The sequence below is a fragment of the Rhincodon typus genome, chromosome 18 (assembly GCF_021869965.1).
Source record: "Rhincodon typus isolate 14 chromosome 18, sRhiTyp1.1, whole genome shotgun sequence".
NCBI lineage: Eukaryota > Metazoa > Chordata > Chondrichthyes > Orectolobiformes > Rhincodontidae > Rhincodon > Rhincodon typus.
In genome coordinates this window covers 47422125-47435166 of record NC_063349.1, presented here as the reverse complement: position 1 = coordinate 47435166, position 13042 = coordinate 47422125, and the positions used below count along the sequence as shown (strand labels likewise).

The 13042-nt window shown below is 42.0% G+C and overlaps 1 protein-coding gene across 2 annotated transcripts in view; it reads left to right on the top strand.

The window, feature by feature from the left end:
• Positions 1–13042, top strand: part of nt5dc3 (5'-nucleotidase domain containing 3) — a 127870-nt gene that overhangs the window by 26474 nt on the left and 88354 nt on the right. The window contains exons 11-14 of one of the 2 annotated variants that reach the window (XR_007264040.1): positions 2040–2126; positions 3561–3701; positions 7007–7071; positions 8347–9012. Coding sequence is in view for 1 of the 2 variants with exons in the window: in XM_048607483.1 (XP_048463440.1) it covers positions 2040–2126; positions 3561–3701; positions 7007–7071; positions 8347–8608 (555 nt within the window). In the remaining variant the exon portion in view is untranslated. Of the gene's footprint in view, positions 1–2039; positions 2127–3560; positions 3702–7006; positions 7072–8346; positions 11807–13042 lie in introns of those variants that run through there. The other variant, XM_048607483.1, reaches the window with a different exon arrangement.

Sequence of the window (13042 nt, the reverse complement as noted above, 5' to 3'; positions counted from 1 at the left end):
TGGGATGCGGTGGGGGGAGGGGAGATTTTGAAGCTTGTGAAATCCACATTGATACCATTGGGCTGCAGGGTTCCCAAGCGGAATATGAGTTGCTGTTCCTGCAACCTTCGGGTGGCACTACAGGAGGCCCAGGATGGACATGTCGTCTGAGGAATGGGAGGGGGAGTTGAAATGGTTCGCGACTGGGAGGTGCAGTTGTTTATTGCAAACTGAGCGTAGGTGTTCTGCAAAGCGGTCCCCAAGCCTCCGCTTGGTTTCCCCGATGTAGAGGAGACCACACCGGGTACAGCGGATGCAGTATACCACATTGGCAGATGTACAGGTGAACATCTGCTTGATGTGGAAAGTCTTCTTGGGGCCTGGGATGGGGGTGAGGGAGGAGGTGTGGGGGCAGGTGTAGCACTTCCTGCGGTTGCAGGGAAAAGTACCAGGTGTGGTGGGGCTGGAGGGGAGTGTGGAGCGGACAAGGGAGTCACAGAGAGAGTGGTCCCTCCGGAAAGCTGATAAGGGTGGGGAGGGAAAAATGTCTTTGGTGGTGGGGTCGGATTGCAGATGGCGGAAGTGTCGGAGGATGATGCGTTGGATCCGGAAGTTGGTGGGGTGGTACGTGAGGACGAGGGGGATTCTTTTTTGGTTGTTATTGCGGGGACGGGGTGTGAAGGATGAGTTGCCGGAAATTTGGGAGACACGGTGGAGGAGGGCGTTCTCGACCATTGAGGGGGAAGTTGCGGTCCTTGAAAAACGAGGACATCTGAGATGTACGGGAGTGGAATGCCTCATCCTGGGAGCAGGAATCCCTTCATTCTGTCTGATGGTTGCCTGTGTAAGCCTGTTAGTTTGATGTTATAGAGTTGAATGTTCCATAAACACACAGGCTCAATTTTAAATGATTCAAATTCCTCTGATCAGTTTTTATGTTGATTAATCAGTTGTTCTCAACAAAAGAAACCTATATGATTCTTTTGTTTTTTGCCTCGCAAACAATTGCAATCTCTGGATCATTTATTAAAATTGACGACAAAGCCACTAAGCTTAGTTTCAAGGCTCAGTATACTGTGGGGTTCTGACAAGTATATAACTGTGTATAAACTATGTCACAATCCACAGTATAATTAGTAGTTTCCATTCAGCCTGATGTGTGCATTTATTTAATAGAAGGGGTGTCAAATTATTCTAATGACAGAAGAGACAAATATTTCAATTTGGTTTCTTCCTGATTATCCATAGTGTTTTTGTGCTAAATGTAATGATCAAATAGATTCAATTAAGCAAAGTTAACAATTCAGCAACATGGAAATTTAATGTGTAAAAACAATTTGAATGATCATAATTTGAATGAAGTGACTTTAGTGATGTAGCTTGTACTTCATTTCGTAGAGATTTACAAACAGTAACCGTCTGCAATTAATGGAATGGTCTTGTATCTTTTTCTGATTTTCACTTGTTTTACATGTTACAATGTTCAAAGTATGTGGATATAAAATAAACAGAATTCATTCTACTTTTGTTAGAAGAGTGGGACAAACCTTTCTGGACTGAAGTAATAAAATGAATTGAATTGAACTGAATTAATTTTATTGTCACATGTACTCAAATGAGTTAATTGAGAAGTTTACAAGTTGCCACTTACGGTGCCATCTTGCGTACAAAGGTACCTAGGTACAGATTCTTAAATACAAGTTCTTCTGAGAAAATACAGAAAAATAAAGAAACAAAAAGTTTTTTTAATGGCCCTTTTTTACTGAAAATTATTGACAGCTTGTTGATTACTTAATGAATTTTTAAGTTCCCAGCCCCACATTACAGAGGCTTGGAGAGCCTGGCCTTTGTCCTTATGAGATTGCAGTGTAGCGGTTCAGACTGACACAGTGAACGGTGCTGCTGTTAATGATGTTTCCCTGTTTCTTGGTTCTTGTTTAGTTAAGGTTTGCACTTGTATCAATATTTACAATCTAGCAATTCATTTTGGGAAGAATAAGCTGCAGGCTTTAAACTTCAGTCTGAACGGCATTTTAATCGTGAACTTTGATTTCACCCAGGGCAACCTGTATGAATTTTTAAAGCTCACTGGATGGACTGGCTCGAAGGTACTTTATTTTGGGGATCATATTTACAGTGATCTGGCTGTAAGTATATCTGTGCTGTCATTAAATTAATGAAATAGCTTGTACTAAACTAAATATAATGGGACATTTTGTTCTGTGCTTGTGGTGAGGTGTTGTTGTTGTCACTGGACTAGCAATCCAGAGACTCGGGCTAATCTATTGGGGACGTGAGTTTGAATCCCACCATGACCGATGGTGTAATTTAAACTTAATCAATAAATCTGGAATTAAAAGTTCAGCAACCGGCGTCCATGACGCCATTGTTGATTGTTGTAAAAACCCATCTGGTTCACTAATGTCCTCTAGGGAATAAACTGTGCTGGGAGAACGGGAAGAACAGAAAGAGGTTGCAATGTTTAATTGATAAAATGGTCAATATTAAGTATGTGGAGATTTTGCGTTATTCTCTTGTGCTTTATCTATACCACAAATGTGTGGATTCCCCAAAATCAAATATTCCAAGAGCATTTCACAGAATCCTAGAATCCCTACAGTGTGGAAGCAGGCCTGTCGGCCCATCGAGTTCACACTGACCCTCCAAAGAGCATCCTAACCAAACCCACCGCCCACACTATCCCTGCATTTCCCATGGCTAATCCACCTACCCTGGACACCTAAGGGCAATTTAGCATGGCCAGTCCACCCTAGCCTGCACATCTTTGGACTGTGGGAGGAAACCGGAGCACATGGACGAAACGCACGCAGACACATGGAGAATGTGCAAACTCCACACAGACTGTTACCCGACGGTTGAATCGAACCCAGGTCCTGGTGAAGTGAGGCAGCAGTGCTAACCACTGAGCCACCGTGCCACCCCCATAGAATAGTTATGGTGCAGAAGGAGACCATTCAGCCCATTGTGCCTGCACCAGTTCTACCACCTAGAGCCAATCTCCTGCCTTTTTCCCCATATCCCTGCATACCATTTCAATCCAAATATCGATCCAAAACCCTCTTGAACTGGACCTGTCTGTACCACGTTTCTGAGCAGTGCGTTCCATACCCTAACTACATACTTTTTCTCACATTATTTCCTCACATCTGTCTTGCTTTGTTGGCGCATCACTTAAAATCTTTTTTTTATCTTTTATCGAGCTTCTCCCTATCTCCTGTGTCCAGCCTGCTCATGATTTTGAGCGCCTCACTCAGATCTCCTCTCAGCCTTCTTCTCTCCAGGGAGAATAGTCCCAAATTCTTCGATCTATCCTCATCACTGAAGTTCCTCATTCCTGGAATCGTTTTTTTCTAAATCACCTTTTGCTTCTTGTTAAAATGCTTATCAGTCAGGTTTTTACTGTAGCAGAAATTATTTTAGGAAAAGACTAAAATGCTTTCTTATGTCTTTGAGGTCGCGAATTCCCAATGCAATAAAACCAAAGAAAGAAATCTTGTTTGTACTTCTGCAAATATAACTGAGCTAAGCATGACTAACTGATATTCTTTTTGTCACACAAGGATCTGACCCTGAAGCATGGCTGGAGAACTGGTGCAATTATTCCTGAGCTGCGATCGGAGATTAAAACGATGAATACAGACACGTACAATCAGGTAGTTGTGTGGTTGCAGGGTCTCACTGGGCTGCTTGAACGTATGCAGGTAAGTGTGTCCTTTTTTTATAGAGCTGTTACAATAGAGAACAGGATATAGATCAGTCACGGATGTGGGTGGAGTTTAATCTGGCTAAGTGAGAGGTGCTGTGGGAGATCAAATGTTAAAGAAAAGTAGACAGTTAATGGCAGGACCCTGAACAGTGTTGACGTACAGAAGGATCTTGGGGTTCAAGTCCACACAAGTAGACAGGGTGGTAAAGAAGGCGTATGGAATGCTTGCCTTTATTTGGTGGGCAATTGAGTACAAAAGTCAGGATGTCATGTTGCAGCTTTATAAGACTTTGGTTAAGCCACATTTAGAATATTGCATTCAATTCTGATCGCCACATTACGGGAAGGATGTGGAGGCTTTGGAAAGAGTGTAGAAGAGGTGTACGAGGATGCTGCCTGGATTAGAGGGTATGAGCTATTAAGAGAGGCTAGAAAATCTCAGGTTGTTTTCTCTGGAGCGGCGGAGGCTGAGGAGAGACTAATAAAATTATGAGATGCATAGGTAGGGTTGATGGTCAGAATCTTTTTCCCAGAGCTAAAATGTTGAATACTAGAGGGCATGCATTTAAGGTGAGAGCAGGAAAGTTCAAAGGATATGTGAAGGGCAAGTTTTTTTTTTACACAGAGTGGTTGGAGCCTGGAATGCGCTGCCAGGGGTGGTGGTAGAGGCAGATACGATAGGGGCATTTTAAGAGATTTTTAGATAAGCACATGAATATGCAAGGAATGGAGGGATGTGGACCAAAGACAGATAGAATGGATTAGTTTAATTTAGTGTCCTGTTCAGCACAACATTATGGGCCAAATGGCCTGTTCCTGTGCTGTGCTGTTCTGTTCTAGAGAAGAAGGCCATTTATCCCACTGAGGCCATGCTAGCCCTCTGTGGAGCAATCCAATCAGTCCCCTTCTCCCACTCTATCTGTGTAGCTTGGCAGGTTTATTTCCCTCAAGCCCTTAACCGGTTTCCTTTTCTCAAATCGTTCTGCATTCTCTGCTTCCATTACTCTCGCAGGCTGAGAACTTCAGGCCATTATCATTCACTGTGAAAACGTTTCTTCCTCCTACCCCTCCCAGCATTTTCTGGCCAAGACCTTAAATCTCTGACCCTAATGCTTGCACCATCAGCTAATGGTATAACAGCTTTTATTTATGAATTTCAACTCAAATCTGTTATGTACATCTCTAGCAGCACATCAGCATCTGTCATGAGGAATCTGATATTCCTGATGCTATCTCTGTTTCAGAGTAATGCCTTTTCAACCCTTTTGTAGGAATGTGAAAATTTGAACACCCTTTTATAAGTTTAAAAATCATATCTTGGTTCTTTTCTAAATTGGAGCAATTCTAAGAGAGAAGGTGGTTCTTCAGCTCATTAGTCAATGCCAGAGCTAACTGAGTTGTTCTTTTACATCAGTGAATTTCCCAGGGTCATTGTCTAAGGGACAAAAACACCAAACCGGGCCAGTCCTATAAATTTCTGAAGAAGGATCCAGACCCTAAACGTCAGCTTTCCTGCTCCTCGAATGTTGCCTGGCCTGCTGTGTTCATCCAGCTCCACACCTTGTTATCTCAGTCCTATAAATATATTGGTAACAAGACCAGATCAAAGGCTAGGAGTTTTGCAGTGATTAACTCACCTTCTGTCTCCCCAGAAACTGTCCATCTCTACAAGGCACAGGTCACAAGTAGGATGGAATACTTCCCAGTTGCCTGGATAAATGCTGTTCCAACAACATTCAAGAAGTTTAACACCATCTAGAACAAAGCAGGCCCTTGATTGGCACCCCATTTTAAAACCTTCAGCATTCACTCCCTACACCACTGACACACAGTGACATTTACTGTCAACAAGATGCATGGCAGCAACTCACCAAGGCTGCTTTGATGGCTCCTTCAATATGCAATGCCCTTAATGCATAGAACAAAGGCAGCAGGTTCATGGGAACCCCACACTTGCATGTTTCCCGCCAAGCCACTCACCATCCTGACTTGAAACTGCATCCCAGAGGAAGAGGCATACCAGAATGCCAAGAGAGTTGGGAGCAGAGGTGGCCATTGCTAAGGAGAAGGTGCTGGGGAAGCTGAGAGGCCTGAAGGTGGATAAAACACTTGGACCACACCCTGGATTTATGAAGGAGAAAACTGAGGAGTTTGTGAAGATATTGGTGGTGATCTTTCAGGAATCGCTGGAGTCAGGGAGGGTCCCACAGGACTGTAAAATGGTTAATGTAACACCCTAGTTAGGAAAGGAGGGAGGCAGAAGGTGGGAATTTATAGGCTGGTTAGTCTGATCTCAGTCACTGGTAAGATTTGAGTCCATTATTAAAGATGAGACTTGGAAATGCATGATAAAATAGGGCTGAGTCAGCATGGCTTCGTTAAGAGGAGAATGGGGTTGAGAAACATATCAACCATGATCGAACAGCAGAATGGTGTAATTCTGCTTCTGTTTCTTATGAGGTATATGATCTTTCACGATTGCTGGGCCAAAATTCTAGATTCTAAATTCCAAAATGCTCCTTAACAGAACATGAAGTACAGTGATTCAAGAAGACCCATCACAACCACCACCATTACCATCTAAACGGCAATTAGAGATGGGCATTTAACACTGACCTCGCCAGCAACAGCCACCTCCTGTGAATTGATAAAACCATTAAGAGGCCCTGATAATGGGTGGTGAGATTATTATGAGAGACCATAGAATGTTTGAGCTTGTGTGCTCCACACCATAGGTTTGGGATTCAGTTTCATTCCCTCAAACTGATGTAAGTGCAGTTTGTGGGGAATAAGGTCAGGGAATTGAATCTAAAGTGTCTGTAAACTTTAGCCCTTCAAGTTTGAATCCAATTCAGCTGAAAATCAGATTTGATAAAGAGTAGTCTTAATGATAGCTCTGTAATCTAGAACAACTGTACATAATCAGTGAAATAAAGCAAAACTGCGGATACTGAAGGTCTAAAACAAAAACAGAAATTGCTGGAGAAACTCAGCAGGTCTGACAGCATCTGTGGGAAGAAAGCAGAGTTAACGTTTCAAGTCTGGTCTTGAGGTTTGACGTAGAGTCACCGGATACAAACTGTTAACTCTGCTTCTTCCTAGAGATGTTGGCAGATGTGCTAGGTTTCTCCAGCAATTTCTGTTTTTGTACATAATCAGTACTTTTTCCTCAGACGATAGGTGCATTTTTGACCAGGTTAATCAAAACTGACATTTCCAAGGAATTTTAATTGTTGAGTTAGCAAAAGTGTAGGATGCACTTGGTATTCCTTTATCCTTCCTTTTATGAAACTGTTTTAGACTTATGAAGATGCAGAGTCACGGATGGTGCTACAAGAATGGATCAAGGAGAGAAATGAGTTACGGTGAGTTGTAATAACCACCATAGACATTATGTAAGGTCATCATTCACACATGAGTTAGTGACTGTAATATACACACACACTTTTCTAGCAAACTCAGTATATGCTAAAATCTATTGAATTAATTTTGGACAAGAAGTTGGATAGCAAAAGCTGAATGTTCTATACCATTCCCAATATTATTTCCTCCTCTCCTGCTTCGAATCTGATGCCACTTGCAGATGATGTGACTCCATGGGCCTCTGAGGGTATAACTCTGCACCCCTTTGAAATCCTGCCACAAGATCTGTTCCATTCACCTTAGAGGGCAGGCATGGGTTCAGTTTTACGCATGGCTCCAAAGACGGCACTTGCAAAAGTGCAGTGCTCCCTGAATCCCATCACGAGTGTCAGCCTGGATTCTGTTGCTTGGAGTGGAACTTGACCATGGGTGAGATAGTACTAAGAGGAAGGTTGGATCATGGTGGGAGATGCCCCTTTTACACTAGGTATTGTTGGGTCAAAGGCACTTGTGTTCCAATGTGATCCCTGTTCCTTCTTATCCTTCAATGGGATGAGTGTGTTGCTGGAAAGGCTACCCATCCCAAATTGTCTTCAAGCTGCATAGTTACCCGGGCCATTCCTGGGGGCAGTTAAGAGTCAGCCACATTGCTGCAGGTCTGGAGTCGCATGTAGGGCAGACCAAGTGAAGACGACAGATTTCTTTCCCTGAAGGACATTAGTGAACCATGTGGATGCATCCACGGATAGCAGTTTCATGGTCACCATCACTGAGACAAGCTTTCTATTCCAAATTTATTGATTGAGTTTCAGTTCCTCCCATTGCCTGGGTTGGTTTTCGAACCCGTATCTCCAGAGCATTAGCCTCGGTCTCTGGATTATTCATCCAATTGACAGTACCAACTGAAGATTTCTTTGGGATCTGGGATCAGGGGCTAGGTTTTGTGTGGTGCGATGCTCCTACCAGATCCCTGCCACTGCTTGGAGCAGATTTAAGTGCTTTAAGTTAAGACTACCGTTCCCTTACTTGGGAGGACATCTTGCGATGGAGGTCACCATTACTGACACTAGTTTCCAATTCCAGGTTTTATTCATTGTATTTAAATTCCCTGGTGGGATTTAAACCTATTTTCCTTATTGCATTAACCTAGGCTTCCGGATTACTAACCAGGTAACATTCTCGCTACGCCACCACTTCCCCACCTGTTGTATTAAGAAGTCTGTTCCTATTTACGTTGCCATCACTGGCCACTCATTTACCTTTTTTTGATGTTTCAGGGAAGCGACCAAGACCATCTTTAACCCCCAGTTTGGGAGCATTTTTAGAACCCACCATAATCCTACCTATTTCTCTCGACGGCTCTCGCGCTTCGCTGATATATACATGGCATCCCTGAGCTGCATCTTGAACTACAATCTGCACAACACGTTCTACCCTCGGAGAACACCACTGCAGCATGAAGCCTCACTCTGGTCCGACCAGATTGGTGCCAGCCCATTCAAATACCCCGATGTCGAGGGGTTGGCTCAGATTAAATGATCTGCCGTGTCTAACTGAGTCATGCGCTTCGGCCCCACACAAAACAGTTCAGAACTTTGCTTTAGTTGTTTGTGTAAATCTCTCATTGTATCTGGGCTTTCAGTGGCTGTAACGACAAGCTACGGTTGAACATTGCTAGAGTGTGGTCAGCTAAGCTTTCGTATTGTCTTCCATGGCGAGAGTGGCAAATCGTCGCCAAAATTTCATTTCCCACAGCGTGTTAGTCTGTGGTTTTAGGTTGCCTGGGGAACAGGTTGGGTAACATCAGGCACCTATTTGTGTGGCGTCATGCTGGGAGTGGAAGTGCTCACAGCCTCAGTGTTTGTCGAGACGCAGGCAAAGGTTAGCTGATAAATCTCCTTTACAAGAGAGAGGAGCAGAAAGACTGGCATTTGGAAATGAAGGTATCCTGAACTCCTCTGTGTGTGCACGAGACTTGCTCGTAAAGCAGGATTGCTAAGTGTTAGTACTAAGGAGAATTGAGGTTACTTAATATTTACAGCCAGCAGATATGCTTTAGTGGAGAATGTTTCTGTAAGCTCAAAGTGTACATAGAGACTGCCTTAAGGGCAGAACATGCACAACATGTACTTGCTACATTGACTCTGCTATCTCTCTCAAGCGTGCTAGTCACAGATAAGCAAGTGCAATGCTGGCAAATCCCTCGTAAGGAGATCGTTGCCAACTCCTAGTTAGTCAGTGTTGGTGCAATCATTCCTGTCTAATTATCTGTGCATTTTGTATATTGTTCGCTAGATCTGTTGCATAAGTCATAAGCTGTATTTATATGTGATAAATGTTGTTCAATAGGTTTCTGAAGCAAATGCATGAGAATTAGCATCTGAGAGAACAGATTGACCACTGCTGAGAGAGACTGTCATTAGATGGCATTTAAACGGGAGGTGGGCAGTGATAGGTGAAGAAGGTTAAGGAGGGGAGGGTCTAGACACTGAAAGCTGTGTTGCTAAGTAGGACTTGCTGAGAAGGTGATTGGATACACACCGAGTGAGTCAGAGGGCAAGCTGGGGTAGAGAGCTGGCATGAAAAACGTTAACATCTTGACGTTAGCCATGTAAGACATTGCATTTGGTCATGGCCTGATTGTTGAGAAATTTCCTGCTGGTTTTTGAACATGGTTCCTTGTGTTATCCCTTTAGTGCACAGTATTCCTTCAGAAATACACTTGAACAAAATGTTTTGTTTGCACTGTTACTGATCTGGAGTGAGTATTAAAATGTAACGGCAACATTAACATCTAAAGAAATGTTTTGCAAATGTAAACTACAAGACCTAAAATCTGGCTGATTGCAGTTTTTTAGAATCATTGAGCACAGGAGCAGACCATTTGGGAGCACTCCATCTGTGCAGCTCTTTGAAAGAATTGGGTCCAATCTCAGCCCCTTGCTCCAAGGGAAATTTTGTACTTTCAAGTATGTTTATAGTGTACATTAACTAAATTTGGCCTTTAATTCCAATTCCCTCTTGAAAGTTACTCATGAATCTTCTTGAATTGACCTTTCTGATAATGACGTGGAATACACTAATTTGTGGTAAATGTTTTTAAAAATCCTCATTTCCTGTCTTGATTCCTTTGCCAGTTATCTTCGATCATTGCCCTCCTGGATGAACTCCCTATTTACTCTAGCAAAACCCTGAATAATTTTGAACACCCCTATTACATCTCCTGCTAATCTCTTCTGCAGTAAGGAGAATGTTACCAGCATCTTTTGTTTCGCTGCTAAACTGAAGACCCCCATCCACATTGAAGGATGTTCACCCATATTCCCATCTTATCACTGTTCCTTCTTCAGCCAGAATTTGCATTGTCTTGTGTGTTGAATTAGTTGTTAAATTTGTCTTTGGTCTCCTTGCTGTCCAGGAACTGGGCTGTTAAATCTTGATTTTTATGTTAAGAGCAGTTCCGTCCAGTAGAAGCAAGAAACCTTCATTCTAATTGTTCAGGCTGGATCTGAACAAAACTTCAAAAGGTTTTAACCAGATCTATCCACAACTCTTGGCACTGCTGTAAATATTTTAAGAATGTTATTGCCTTCTGTTCCTGGTGAGCACTCCAAATAGTTTATAGGAGAAGCAACTGTATTTAATTTCTTAAGTTACCTTTGTGCTTTTTGTGATTTGGATGTTTTATGTTGCTTGTTTAACCCTTTAAAGCATTTTGGTAGTTTTCTTTGTTTTGATACTGGCTTGGTCCTGTCAGAAGTGTGTGAGCATGTCTATAAACTGGGCTGTGCTGGGTGGGGTTGTGTTTGATGGTTTTCTGAACGTCCAATGAAACCTTCTTTGTAGCTGTAGTCTTTTGCTCATTAATACCCCTGAACTGCAGACAATGAGCTTCTACTTTATGGTGAATTGCAATGTCCACTCTTGGGAAGATTTTGCTTGTGATTTCAAACTGGTCTCACTGTTGCAGTTTGCAGGAATTCAGGGAAATTTAAATATCCACAGATTTTAAAATCTTGCCCCAAAACTCTAACTTCCCAATTGAAATGAAAATCCATTTGGTAATAAGTGGTCTTAAATGATATTTCGATAATCTACTGAATAGAATGGTTGTATGTATTTGACTTAATCTCTTCAGATGCATTCTGATCAAGATTATCTTAACTGATTGTTTTAAGAAATTCTATGAGCTGTTTTCTAAATGCAAGACAAAAATCAGCTTATTCAACACTAAAATCCTTCGAAAATTGTAATTATGGTTCTCTATTTTTCTAACTGTCTAGGTGTGTTTTATGAGAAAAGTGATACAATCTAAGATGATTACAGCATGCCACTGCCATTGTAATCCATGTTATACTCTTCCTTGCTAGTCTCAAAGAGTTTAAGCAGTGGTTATGCAATGAAATCATAGGAAGCTACACTTTGTGTCCAGTGTTTTAGTTTAAATGTCATGCAAATCAGTTGTGTTTCTCTCTAACAACAAGAGATAAGTGCAGATAATTTTAAAACTGTGTTTTATCTTTTCCCAAAATGTTTCATTGCAGTAAAAGATTGCAGTGTTTCAAATAGATGCGACAAGCGTAGTTTGTGTACTCCTGGGTTTGTTTTAGAAAGGAGTTTGATAAATTGGGAAGTCCAATAGTAGTTTGGAATGTCTGTGTAATGTATGATTTTATAGTAAATTTGTAGTGGGGATTCTTTCTGTATGCTGTGCCAATAATAAAGAAACTAAGAGGACCAGAACAATGGAAAGGAATTCAGTTCCTTTGAAAGCCAACTTTAACCATTCACTAGTAGTTGGTAAAATATTGCTTGCATAATCTTTCAGGTTTGCAACATCCAGTTGGAAACAGACTTATCAAAAAATGTGCTTAACAAAGAATAGACTTGAGACCTGATGAAGGGTCTAGTGCCAAAAAAATTGACTTTCCTGCTGTTCCAATACTGTTTGACCTGCTGTGCTAGTCCAGCTCCACATTTTACCAAATAGACTTACAAATCCCTGTTACTTTATAAGAAAGCAATGTATCTCTCCAACATTCTCCATGTGACACCCTTATCCGAAAAAGGAGATGGGCAAAGAGTGGGAAGCTATAGTCCAGTTAGTTTGACCTCTGTAGTGGGGACGTTGTTAAAGTCCATCATAAAGGTGGAGATAACTGGACACTTGGAAAAAACAAAGCTCAATTCATCAGTTTGAGCATGGTTTCATGGAGGGCAAGTTCTGCTTGACAAACCAGCTGGAGTTCTTTGAGGATGTAATGAGCAAGGTGGATAATGGGGATCTGGTGGATTTGGTTCATCTAGACTTCCAGAAGGCATTTGACAACATGCTGGATAGAAGACTGACCCAGATGGTTAGATCCCAAGGGGTTAAGGGTAGAATACTGGCTTGGGTGGAGGTTTGGTTGACTGACAGAAACAGAGGTTCATGATAAAAAGGTCCTTCTCTGGATGGTGAACTGTAACCATTGGGGTGCTGCGGGGCTCAGTTCTCCGACTTCAACTATTTACAATCTCCATAAATGATCTGTAAGCAGGGACAGAATGTAACATAGCTAAATTCGTGGATGATACTTAAAGTAGGTGGGCAAGCAGGCAGTGATGAGGAGATAGAGTTTTACAGATGGATATTGATAGGCTAGGGGAATGGGCCAGAATCTGGCAGATGGAGTTTAATGTGGATCAGTGTGAGGTTGTCCATTTTGGCTGGAAAAGTAAAAGGGCAAATTATTATTTCAATGGGAATCAGATTTAGAGTGTGTCCACGCACAGGGATCTGGGCCTGTTTGTGTATGAATCACAAATGGGTATGCAGGTTCAGCATATAATAAGAAATGCACATGGAATCCTGGCATTCATTGCAAAAGGCCTGAATTATAAAAGTAGTGTTGCTACAATTATGTAAGGTGTTGGTGAGACCACACCTGGAATATCATGTCCAGTTTTGGTCTCCTTACTTGAGGAAGGATA